General features: G+C 50.9%; 1 protein-coding gene across 10 annotated transcripts in view; it reads right to left on the bottom strand.

Moving 5' to 3' along the window:
* Nucleotides 1-8694: 8694 nt before the first annotated feature.
* Nucleotides 8695-13136, bottom strand: part of Tmem44 (transmembrane protein 44) — a 40064-nt gene continuing 35622 nt past the window's right edge. For all 10 annotated transcript variants that reach the window (XM_039088942.2, XM_039088944.2, XM_039088946.2 and 7 more), the window contains one exon: nucleotides 8695-13043. In XM_039088942.2, coding sequence (XP_038944870.1) covers nucleotides 13033-13043 — 11 coding nt within the window. In that variant the 3' untranslated portion in view covers nucleotides 8695-13032. The remainder of the gene's footprint in view (nucleotides 13044-13136) is intronic.

The raw sequence follows: 13136 nt of genomic DNA, 5'->3' as shown, positions 1-13136 counted from the left end.
CCAATGGTTTAGATGCTTGATAGGAACCACTAAATACAGCCTTCTGAGCCGAAGTCAGGATTCAGAGGACATTTTCTTTAAAAGAACAACCTCACTGTCTGAGAATCCGGATGTATTTTCACCCTAAGGTTCCAAGGTAGTCAAAGAAAAGCAGCAGCCACCTCAGGGCTCTGTGGAGGGGAAAGCCTGCAGTGAGGAGGTTTGACTCGGTGACACGTTTGGAAGCAGCTGGAGGACAGGTAGACAGAGAGGAGCCTCTGCAGGTGAACTACTGTGTCACTCAAGTGTGAGTTCCCTTAGCCAAGGCCAGCAAAGGCCAAAGCTGCCCTGACAGCCTGGGGGGGGCCAGCTGAAGACACAGTAGGACCAGTGTCCAACAGTGACACCGTGAGGCAGCCAGCAGTCACAGCAGAGGTAACGACCACTAATGTTTGTTGGTTTTTACTTAGCCATCACTGGTCTCTTACTATTCTTGCTTCCTATGTCCCGCTGTGTTCTATGTGCCTTTCTGTTGTCCGTTTTTATTTATTGACTCATTGTGTTTGGATGCATATGCTTGTCAACAGACATACTTTATATGGCTTATGTAGTCATTTCCTAGAAATATTTGTGTGCAGACTTGCTATGCAGCAGTCTGGCCTTGAACCTCTGATCCTCCTGCCTCCACCTCCAGTGTGCTGGGGCTATGGCTTGTGGACATGCACTACCACACTGGCAAACGTCCAGGCTCTACTGTGAAACTAGAAAAACAAATATGAAAAGATATTTCTACCCTTAGAGTTTGCAAAAAGGTGAACGCAGTTATGGGGTCCCAAACCCAGTCCCTAATTCAGACTACATGAAGGGTTGGGCCAGGAAACATGAATGAAATCTAAACCAAGAACAAGCCACAAGTAATTCTGGTGCAGGGCCAGGGTGGAGGACGATTGCTTTAATTCAGTCACAACCCATGACAAACAGGCAGTCCCATTTCCAGGAATGGTCTAGATTGCTTAGAAGCTTCTGGCAGAGTGTGGCTGAAACTGCCTTTCTGTCATAAAGGGGTGGGGAATTGTGCTCATACATGTGTGAAACATGTATGCACCCATGTGTGAGACATGTATGCACCCATGTGTGAGACATGTATGCACCCATGTATGAGACATGCATGCACCCATGTATGAGACATGTTTGCACCCATGTGTGAGACATGCATATACCCATGTGTGAGACATGTATGCACCCATGTATGAGAGACATGTATGCACCCATGTGTGAGACATGTATGCACCCATGCACTCTGGGCTCTTGACTTTCCTCTTGCTGCCTCTACTTGGGAGATCACGATCTGTTTGTTCTTCAAAGACAGACTCAAAGATTGTATCCTTGGTGAATGCCTCCCTGCTCTGGTTTTCAACTGCCCCACCTCTCCTCAGGGTACTATACTCTCATATCCAGACAACACAGCCCAGCACTGGGTGTTATTTATACTCCTTTCAGCCCCAGCAGGGTGGCCTGGACACACTAACTCCTCAGAAAGTGTTAGTCGATGGCTGGAGAGATGGCTCAGAGGTTAGGAGCACTGGTTGCTCTTCCAGAGGTCCTGGTTCAAATCCCAGTACCCACATGTTTGTTCACAACTGTCTGTAACTCCAGTTCCAGAGGACCTGGCACCTTCACACACACATACATGTAGACAAAAGCATCAATATATATAAAAATAAATAAAACTTTAAAAGCATTAGTTGAATGGATATAAAGAAAGGGGAGAAACCAAAGAATATGAAGGGATAAGAAAGGCAAAAGGGCTGAAATGTGACACCATTCCTAGCTAGCCAGAGAAGCCTAATTTAATGTTGGCCCCTTGAGAGAATTCGACCTTTGTTCTGCACTGTGACAGCCTGTTGGAGCACTGGCCTGCCTCCCAGTAACTGAGTACAGGGAGAGGTGAAATTACAGTTCTACTAAGCAACATTCCTTGTCTCACAACCCTGTGTGACAGGAAGATATTAATGATCTCATTTTACAGCCCAGGAACAGAGGAAGGTAACAAGCAGTGTAGCTCAGGGTAGGGCACTTACCAAGCTTCCCAAACACCGGTTCCCGTTCTGCTCAGTGAGATTGGTTCTGCCTCTCTGATTCAGTCGTTAAGGCCAATATCTCAGACTGATGGTTCTTCTTCATCAGCTTGACTGGGTTTAGAAGTGCAGCACACCTCAGGGAGAATCTGTGAGGGTGTTTCTAGCAAGGCTTAACCAAGGAGGGCAGACCTGCCCTGAGTGTGGTTGGCTCCATCCCCGTGGGCTGGAGTCCTGCACTAAATAAGAAGAAATGGAGCTGAGCTCAGCATTTACTTCTCTGGGCCCCCTGACTACAAGGGGAGCAGTTGTCCTGCTGCCGTGCACCACCCCCCTACAATGAGGAACTGCATCCCTTCAAACTGTGAGCCCCCCAAAAAAACTCTTCCTCAAGTTGCTTCTGGGTGGATACTTGGTCATAGGGACTAGAAAAGTAACTGATCTAGTCCAGGCCTAGCCCCCGCCTTCCATCTTCTCTGACAGGCCAGGGAGGGCTCCCTCGGGACACTAGCTCACTTGGGACCGTAGGCAAGTCACTAGATTGACGTCAGAGAAGGATTTCCTGCCTAAGGCTGCTCTGTGACTGGGGTAACACACCATGTAGCTCTGCCCCCACATCTCAGGGTCTCCTCAACCATGTGTGCTCACAGTTTTAATTGTACATATGGCTGGGATGCGCTCCAGCATTAAAAGACAGCAGCCCAGTGAGTTTCAAGGAGAAGCGGAACTGGCCCTGAAAATGGGAAAACCTGATGGAAGGAAAGGCTTTGTGCTGCGGGACAGTGACAGCAGACTTGGATTTGTGACACTTTTGGGGTTTAAGGGGTTCTTTCATTGCTTCTTAGGAGTCTTTGCATATCCTAGCAGGCAGAAGTGGACATACATGAGGTTAGTAATGACAGCCACGCCCAGTAGCTCATACTTAAAATGTCAGTAATGAGGAGACTAAAACAGGAGATTCAAGAGCAGCCTGGGCTACATAGTGAATCTGAGGTCAGCCAGGACATAGTAAGAGTCTGTCTCAAAAATAGAGAGAGAGAGAGAGAGAGAGAGAGAGAGAGAGAGAGAGAGAGAGAGAGAGGAAGAAGAAGAGGAAGGAGGAGGAGGAAGAGGAGAAGGAGGAGGAGGAAGGGGAGGGGAGGGGAAGGAGGGAGGAGAAGGAGGGGGAGGGAGAGGAGGGGAAGGGGAGGGAGAGGAGGGGGAGAGGAGGGGGAGGGGAGGGAGCGGGAGGAGGGGGAGAGAGTGGGAGAGCGAGCAAGCGAGAACCAAAGGAAATCAGGGTCCCACAAGACTTTCCCTCTGGGTCCAGCTGGAGCCCCACTAGGTCCTCACCCACCAGACAGTATTTTGCCTCAGCCAGGCCTGCGTCGGGCTGCTCTGCTGGGGTTAGAAGCTGCCCTTCCATAGCCCTGTGTTTTATTGTATATTATCTTATCTCAATAGGAAAAGGCAATTCAGGGAGAGAATTTCCGTGTCTGGACGCTCCAGGCTTTCCGTTTGTCCTGCTTTCCTAGAACAGTCTCTCCTCATCACTCACAGCCACAGAGGAATCTTTATGCGGCTCTCATCAGGCACTCATCCGAATCACAGGGCCTGGTGTTTTCTCGGGCCCCCAGCAAACTGGGATCTGGAACCCGTCCTGGCTGGGCGGTACTGCTTTGCTTGGCACCCAGCCACACATGGGAAGCCGCTAAAAAGTGGCCCCTGGTCACCTCGCTCACTCTTTCCTTCGAGGAACCTGAGGACTTTAGGGCATCACTGGCAAGTGTGATGGGTGTCCCGGAGAGCCTTCTCAATAGGGCGGGCACTGAAAGCCCTCTGTTAAGTCTTTACTTTCTCCACAGCTTCCTTGGAAAAGAGTCCGTCTATAGGAAGAGCTGGGTGAGCGGGTGTGGCGTGCACACCTGTGAGTGGCCACACGCATGCTGGAAATTGAACTTGGGTCGTCTGCAAGAGCCCGTAAACGCTGAGCCGTCTCCCCAGCTCTGCTGGTGGTGGTGGTGGTGGTGATGGTGGTGGTGGTGGTGGTGGTGGTGGTGGTGGTGGTGGTGGTGGTGGTGGTAGTGGAGGTGGTGATGGAGGTGGTGGTGGTGGTGGTGGTGATGGTGATGGTGGTGGTGGAGGTGGTGGTGGTGGTGGTGGTGGTGGTGGTGGTGGTGGTGATGGTGATGGTGGTGGTGGAGGTGGTGGTGGTGGTGATGGTGGTGGTGGTGGTGGTGGTGGTAGTGGAGGTGGTGATGGTGGTGGTGGAGGTGGTGGTGGTGGTGGAGGTGGTGGTGGTGGTGATGGTGGTGGTGGTGGTGGTGGTGGTGGTAGTGGAGGTGGTGATGGTGGTGGTGGAGGTGGTGGTGGTGGTGGTGGTGGTGGTGGTAGTGGAGGTGGTGATGGAGGTGGTGGTGGTGGTGGTGATGGTGATGGTGGTGGTGGAGGTGGTGGTGGTGGTGGTGGTGATGGTGGTGATGGAGGTGGTGGTGGTGGTGGTGATGGTGGTATGGAGGTGGTGGTGGTGATGGTGGTGGTGGTGGTGGAGGTGGTGGTAGTGATGGTGGTGGTGATGGTGGTGGTGATGGTGGTGATGGTGGTGATGGAGGTGGTGGTGATGGTGGTGGTGGTGGTGGTGGTGATGGTGGTGGTGGTGGTGGTGGTGGTGGTGATGGTGGTGGTGGAGGTGGTGGTGGTGATGGTGATGGTGGTGGTGGAGGTGGTGGTGGTGGTGGTGGTGGTGGTGGTGGTGGTAGTGGAGGTGGTGATGGAGGTGGTGGTGGTGGTGGTGATGGTGATGGTGGTGGTGGAGGTGGTGGTGGTGGTGATGGTGATGGTGGTGGTGGAGGTGGTGGTGGTGGTAGTGGAGGTGGTGATGGTGGTGGTGGAGGTGGTGGAGGTGGTGGATGTGGTGGTGGTGATGGTGGTGGTGGTGGTGGTGGTGGTGGTGATGGTGGTGGTGGTGGTGGTGGTGGTGATGGTGGTGGTGGTGGTGGTGGTGGTGATGGTGGTGGTGGTGGTGGAGGTGGTGGTGATGGTGGTGGTGGTGGTGGTGGTGGTGGAGGTGGTGGTGGTGGTGATGGTGGTATGGAGGTGGTGGTGGTGGTGGTGGTGGTGGTGGTGGTGGTGGTGGTGGTGATGGTGGTGGTGGTGGTGGTGGTGGTGGTGGTGGTGATGGTGGTGATGGAGGTGGTGGTGGTGGTGATGGTGGTGGTGGTGGAGGTGATGGTGGTGGAGGTGGTGGTGGTGGTGGTGGTGGTGGTGGTGGTGGTGGTGGAGGTGGTGGTGGTGGTGGTGGTGGTGGTGGTGGTGGTGATGGTGGTGGTGGTGGTGGTGGTGGTGGTGGTGATGGTGGTGGTGGTGGTGGAGGTGGTGGTGATGGTGGTGGTGGTGGTGGAGGTGGTGGTGGTGGTGATGGTGGTATGGAGGTGGTGGTGGTGGTGGTGATGGTGGTGGTGGTGGTGGTGGTGGTGATGGTGGTGGTGGTGGTGGTGGTGGTGGTGGTGGTGATGGTGGTGATGGAGGTGGTGGTGGTGGTGGTGGTGATGGTGGTGGTGGTGGAGGTGATGGTGGTGGAGGTGGTGGTGGTGGTGGTGGTGGTGGTGATGGAGGTGGTGGTGGTGGTGGTGGTGATGGTGGTGGTGGTGGAGGTGATGGTGGTGGAGGTGGTGGTGGTGGTGGTGGTGGTGGAGGTGGTGGTGGTGGTGATGGTGGTGGAGGTGGTGGTGGAGGTGGTGGTGGAGGTGGTGGAGGTGGTGCTTTTGTGTGTGTGTTTCTTTAAGCCATGTGAGAATGAGGAATTCAACTAGTAAAATTAAACTTAGAGATTCGTGTTATGAGAAGAGACAATCCACTCAGGTACAAAGCCCAAATGATTTCAAGGTAATCTAAGTGTGCTCTTCAGTTACAGTTTTCTTTCTTTCATTTTGAGATGTGCTCTCACTATATAGCTCCGGCTGGCCTAGAACTCACCATGCGTGCCAGACTGGCCCTGCCCTCTCAGAGACCCACCTGCCTCTTGCCTCCTGAGAGTTAGAACTAAAGGCCTGGGCCAACATACCTGCCATGCTTTATGACTTTTTAAGGTTAATGCAAAATATCATGTCTTTGTTAAAGTTCAATCGTTAATTGTCCCTAATAGGTAACTTTGTGTCCTACCCCAGAGTGCTAAGGATTGAACCCAGGCTTCATTCTGAATCATTTAAATGTTGTTATCTGGTGAAGTATGATCACTCCTATAATCGAAAAACTCCAGCGATTGGGACAGAAGGATTGACTTCCAATCCAGCCTGGCTGACATAGAAAGCCACAGGCTAAGCTATTTAGCAAGATCCTGTGGCACAAACAAACAAGGGAAATGTGCTGAGAATACAATGTCTCTCAGTGTCCCTGGGTTGCCTGTAGGGAAATCATTTGTGCAGCTAGAATCACACAGCCCTGTCCAGACCTAGGAAGTCATCAGGGAGGAGGTTAAGAGCCTGTATCTGAATGTCAGAACTTTAGAGAATACACATTCAATGAGCAGTGCTAGCTAGTCAGAACCTCCAGACCCTGCTCTTGTCATATGCAGCCTGGCATCCTGGGACGCAGGGTGGGAACGAGTGCCTGTGAGCTTTTGTTTTGGTTGTGGCATTAGAGGATCCCCTGGCTTGCGTAAAAGGCTCCATGTACTGGGTGCTTGCAGGATGAGAAGGATGGAGGAAACCATCAAGGTCAGGGCAGAGCAGTAGAGATTGCCAGGCGGACGATGGTCAGAGGGGGCTCAGGTCCACGTGACCCTAGAACTCAGAAGCTGGGGTCTAGCTAAGGAATTACCAGCAGGTCCTGGTAGGAAGCCTCCACTGCGTGCCTGAATGTGTAACAGGTTGATTGTACTTTTTCCATTCTCCAACGTCCCTGTCTAACTGCTGGGACTCCTTAACCTGTGCTTAATGGAAGCTGGAGGTAATCTAGCTAAGAAACTTACAGCCTTGGCAGCCTTGTTGCTGGAAAGCAGGTTGACGAACCTTTATCTGGGGATGAAGCTAAGTAGCACTGTGCTTGCCTATCAGGTGCATGAGTGGAGATCATGCTGTGTGCCCTGCTCTAGGTCACTCCACAGTGCGAGAGACAGCGGCCTCCAGGCTGTGCCTTGCCGTATGGAACTCCACTTACCAAGCATCACTGTCTCCATTCTGACTGCATGCGCAGAGAGGCAGGGCGACCTGAGAACACCAGCTTAGTCCAGCAACACCCATGAGGCACAGACTTAATCAAGAACTTACACTTACAAAATGTTCAACGTGGGGCTGGAGAGATGGCTCAGTGGTTAAGAGCACTGACTGCTCTTCCAGAGGTCCTGAGTTCAAATCCCAGCAACCACATGGTGGCTCACAACCATCTGTAATGAGATCTGATGCCCTCTTCTGGTGTGTGTGAGGACAGCTACAGTGTACGCATATATAATAAATAAATAAATGTTCAACATAGGTTAGGAACATAGGATCGCTTGGGTGTGATTAAATCCTTATATGGAAATCCAGGCCCAATAACTTTTGAAACACAATAGACCGACGAAATATGCACCACTCTCACCCCCGATTACAGAAAAAGGATACCCAATGGGGCAATGACTCCTCTTCTGGCCCCCCACTCCTCACTGCAGGATTCCTCTATGTGGTCCTGGCTGTCCAGGAACTAACTCATCTACCTGCTTCTTCCTCCTGAGTTAAAGGATGTACCACCACCCAAGTTTCTGCCGTCCCCAGGGTTTCAGCTCAGCTTAGTCTCCACTGCTAGAATCGCCATTGTCAGCCCACCTGTTCATCTGTCCAAATCAGGCCTTTCACCTCACCTCCACAGTTCTGAGCTGAGCCTCTGCAGTGAGGCTGGACCCTGTGACCCTATGGCTCAGCTCTCTGTCTCTAGCCTAATGTTCAGATTGTGTTTCTTAGCATCTGTCTACCACCTGCTATAACTGCTGTACTCGATCTCTGCCTCCAGTAAAACCTCTGACTCCCTCCGTCCCCCCCACCCCACGCTGTAGCTGTTGTGTAAAACCCACACATACAATATACATACAATTACATGGTGGTGTGGGTGTGTGGGCTGAGAGCTAGTACTAGCAACTAAGATCCAGATAAAAGAACTTGGGTTTGCCGATTGTCCGCTACCAAGGGAAATCTAGACTTCCAAGTAGCTTTTGAATTTACTGTTAATACAGTTTGACCTTGTGCCAAGACACGAGTATCTGTCGCTGGAGGCAAAACAAAATGCCCAAAGGAAACTTAAAGTGGAGTTCTTTGGGATGTGTGGGTAGAGCGCCGTTGTTTTCCTTATAAACTTTGGCACGATCTGATTTTCTTTTGTTAAGTCATACACTTGCATTTTTGTTTTTAAAAAGAGTTGAACGCGGTACAACTTCGCGCTATTGGCCAGTCGCAAACACACAGAAATAGCCTTATACTATATAGATATATAAGTCTCACATATACAGAATAGCCTTGACTATCTTTTAACATCTTCTGCCCCCCAGCGGGGAGACACTTAAGTCAGCGGTGCCCAGGCTGAGAAGGCCAGGAGCTTCGGAGCTAGACGTCCAATGGGAGGAGCCTGCGCTGCACGCACAGGCGGCGGCGGCAGCGTGGTGCGCGTGCACCGGCCGCTTTTCTCCCCCCCCCCCCCCTTCCATTCCCTTCCCGGAAGTGCCCCGCGGTAGAGCAATGGTCCCAACTGGAGTTTTTCGGGCTCGGTCTGGCTTTGTGCGGCCCTGCTGCTGGAGGACACAACTTGCTATCCCCCGAGGTCTGTCGAGGTTGAGCCTCGGAGTCAGAAGACACGCAGCGACCCACAGGGGAGAGAAGAGCCCCTCAGCCAGGCCCTGCGGAGTAGGAAGAAATGCCCCGGTCTCCGCTTCCAACGGCGGCCATTGCCCGGTTCTGGTGCGACTGGAGCAGGAACCCAGGAGTTTAATGTCGTGCCTTGCTCAGAAGCCGTAGTTCGGCGCCGTTCTGACTGTCAGGTTTAGGTAAACAGAAAGCAGACGTTCTTAGACATTCTTCGGCTCTGGAGATTGAAACCAGAGCATGACTTAGGCTCGCGCTTTGTCTCTGAGAATAGCTCCATCCACTTGGTTTAAAAAAAAAAAAAAAATCCACCTTCGAGACCGGGTTTTTGCAAAAATTACCCAGGCTATCCCGGAGCTTGGGGATCTTGCCAGAGAGCTTCCTGTCTTGGTCTGGAGTAACTGGTATTACAGGCCAGTGCTACCAGTCCCTACTCCTTATTAGGCTTCTCTTGAACCAGTCTTGAACTTGTCAGAGATCATCTCTCACTAATTAAAGAGCTTTGAACACTGCGGGGCATCTGGGTTTGTTGTAAGCAGAGCTCCCTCTACCCATGCATAGTCTTTTAATTTCAGAAAAAGGTGAGAGGGTGGAAGAGAGCTGGTAAGTGTCTACACAGGCAAAATGTGGAGGAGCAGGGACCGAACGTGTAGGAAACTTGGAAAGTGTCATGAAGGTTTTGACCCTTTTTCGATACTAGAATTTGAACCGGGGATTCAGTATTTACTAATCCACTCAGCTATATTTTACCTTTAGAGTATTTATCTCAAACAGGTAATCAAATTTAAGAAGATTGGGGGCAGGGAGAGTGGGGTGGGGGTGGGGTAAGCTGGTAAAACCACTTGCTTTCCCAGAACCCACATGGTGGAAAAAGAGAACTGACACATGCAAATTGTCACACTGACCTCCGTATATGCTCCGTGGTGCAGGTGCAGCATATGCAAGTTGTTAAAAACAAACAACAAAAATAAGCCGGTGGCTTTAACGGAGGCCATATAGACCGAGTTCCAGGACAGCCAGGGCTACACAGAGAAACCATGTCTCAGGAAACCAACCAATTAAAAATAAATAAGTTGAAACAGTTTTTCAAGGTGTTTATGAAATTCACCTTCATATAGCACGTCTTTCCGGGTGTTTATAAAGATGCCAGTCTTATGTGTGGACTGCTGACTGGCATAGTCATGAGAGAAAAAAGGAAGTCTAACTATTTTCATGTCGTGGATGGAACCCAAGGGTTCCTGCATGCTAGGCAAGTGCCCTACCATTGTACTGTAGTTATAGCCCCAGCTCAGTGCTGGTTGTTTCTTGTTTTGTTTGACATAGGATCTCACTATGTTGCCCTGACTGTCCTGGAACTCACTCTGTACACCAGGCAGGCCTTGAACTCACAGAGATCCTTCTGCCTCTGTCTCCCAGATGCTGGTATTAAAGGAATGAACCACCACACCTAGCCTGGTTTGCTGGTCTTTTTTTGAGACTGGGTCTCAGTAGACAGGCTGACCTTGAACTTGTGGAAGCCCTCCTGTCCCAGCTTCCCAAGAGTGAGCCACCAGGCTTGGCCTTTCTTGTTATAGACGGGAAACTGTGACTTGGACAGGGGAAGGACAACACACTTATTCAGACCTGGCACAGGAGACAGGCCATGCTCCTTCCTGCACCCAGAGTCTCCTTAGCTGAGTAACTCATTCCTCAGTGTAAGAGCCGTGCATATATCATCAGATGGTCCTCATGACCTCTTTCTGGAGTGACTGGATGGATTTAAGGGGATTAGTTCAGGGTCTGTACAGTTGTTCTCTTCCCCCATCCCAGGGTCTCATATATATCACGCCAACCTTTGCTACGGAGCTAAAAAGAGATGACCGTGAACTTCTACTGTTTCCACTTCCCAGATCCCAGGTGTCTATCATTCTACCCCCATTATGCTGTACGAGAAGCCAGGGCCTTGTACACGTCAGGAAAGCATTCACCCCGCTAAGCCACAGCCCTCCAGGCAACCTTTTAAGAGAACTTAGTAATGAGAGCTCTCCTTAAATCATACAGACTTCTCGGGCGGGTAACACACCTCAAACTCCAGGAGTTTTAAGCAGGGCCTTCATTACCATGTATTATCGCTACTTCTTGTGATACTGTATTTAAACATGTTTCCTCATCTGTAAAGTGAAAGACTGGGCATGGTTGCTGGGACCTGTAAATCCCAGCACTTGCAAAGCTGAGAGGTAGGAAGGGCATGTTGTTGAGGTTATCTTGGCCTTTTACGGTCCCTGGTTTTTTCTTTTTTCTTTTTTAAGGAGCATTCTTTAAGCACATGTCTCACGTTTGCTCCATGCCCTTGACTTCATTTCTACTTCATGAAAAACCAGGGATGAGAAACTCACTAGTTGCGGTCTGCTTGAGCAAGTCAGTCACCTTCCTGCTTTGGTGTCTTGCCTGGCTACAGAATTCAGCACTAACTCCCTAATCTCCACACAGCCTGGTCTTTGCCAGCTCTCTCCTTTCAGAACTACGTCGCACCAGCCATTCAGGCCACGTCAGGTTTCTCCTTCCTTGACTAGATTTCCACCCTTCCCTGCCTCTAGTTTTGAATGTTCCGGGCTGGAATCTTCCAGACTGGAATGTTCCACTTCATCACATCCTCCGTGGTCCGTCCGCTCCTCACAGTGGTTTCACTGATTAAAGATTACAAAGCAGGGGCTGGAGAGATGGCTCAGTGGTCAAGAGCACTGACTGCTCTTCCAGAGGTCCTGAGTTCAAATCCCAGCAACCACATGGTGGCTCACAACCATCTGTAATGGGATCCGATACCCTCTTCTGGTGTGTCTGAAGAGAGCTACAGTGTACCTATATAATAATAATAATAATAATAATAATAATAATAATAATAATAATAACAATAATGACAAAGACTACAAAGCAAAGCTGACTTCAGCAAGCCACCTCACAAGAGAGCTGAGGACCCAAAGCAGATAAAGTGGCTTTGAATTCTAGTTTAGAGGTCACCCAGGGAATTAGGAACTATGCAGAAACCTGGACGACCAACCAGTCTCCACTGGCACCCCATTCGTCACACTGCTGGGACTTGCACTGGCTCTCAGGAGAAGCTGGGCAGCTGAGGCTGAGTCACGGATGGCTCACGGGCCAGCTGGAGGCACAGCTATGCTCCTTGGCATTTTCCTCAGGTCCCCTCGTGTCCGCCCTTTGTGCTGGGATGCAGACTGACTCCTGTTCTCCAAAGTGAGACATTTTAAATTTATTCACCCCCCAGTGCTCACCCCAGCCAGGCCACTCCCTTTACTCTTCCCCTCACTCATGGTCATGTTATTAAAATCATCCTCCAGGGGTTGGGGATTTGGCTCAGCGGTAGGGCGCTTGCCTAGCAACCACAAGGCCCTGGGTTCGGTCCCCAGCCCCGAAAAAAGACAAAAAAAAAAAAAAAAAAAAAAAATCATCCTCCAGTAGCCAGGCCGGGCTTGGAAGTGCACTTCACATTCATTGTGCCCTTATGCAGAGCGTGAGTTCTGCTACCTGCTAAAGCACGTAAGACCCCGTCACCCAGCCCCCTCGTACACTTTCCCAGGCTGGAGGGAGTCCCGCTACTCCAGAGCAGGTAGTGGTTGCCTTTGTCCTGCCCATGATGGGTTGACTGGAAGGCAGAAGCCAATTCCCATACATATGCCCAGGTCTCCGAGCTGGTGGACCCAGTCTTTCACCTGAGCTCAGCTGAGTCTTGAAGATGCATTCTGCTGAGATCCAAATAGTAGCTCTTGGTGAGGTCGATCCTGTTATTAAGCAAACAATATTTACGCTCGAAATCTCGTGGGAGTAGATCCCACGTCGTTTGGAAGAAAGCCTTACAAACAGGATCCGCCTGTGAACTGGGCATGTGCAGATCTGTCCACAGGGTTCTGAGCTATGGTGTAGGTTAGCCAAGCTAAGTGACAGCTCAGGGCGCCTCTCTCCCTGGGAAGCTTCTGGAGCAGCTTCCGTTCCTGATGTGGGTGGTGTCGTCGTCCATCTAGTCCATGAGAGATGCCTGACTTTGAGTTCCGACCTGATGACCTGGCTCCTGAAGATGTTAGTCATCAGAGGTCAAGTCCACTGGGCTCAAAGAGGCCCTGTGCACCTGGGATCTAAGGAACTCCGTGTCCTTTCTCCTTTCCAGGTTGACGTCTTCAGGGTCCCACTATGGGGAAAGACAGAAAAGGTTTCTTGCTATAAACAGATCCTTTCCAACTTTTACAGCCCAACCATCCCAAGTAGCACTCCAAATCCTGGG

The sequence above is a fragment of the Rattus norvegicus genome, chromosome 11 (genome assembly GCF_036323735.1).
Source record: "Rattus norvegicus strain BN/NHsdMcwi chromosome 11, GRCr8, whole genome shotgun sequence".
NCBI lineage: Eukaryota > Metazoa > Chordata > Mammalia > Rodentia > Muridae > Rattus > Rattus norvegicus.
This window is presented reverse-complemented; position numbering and strand designations above follow the sequence as displayed.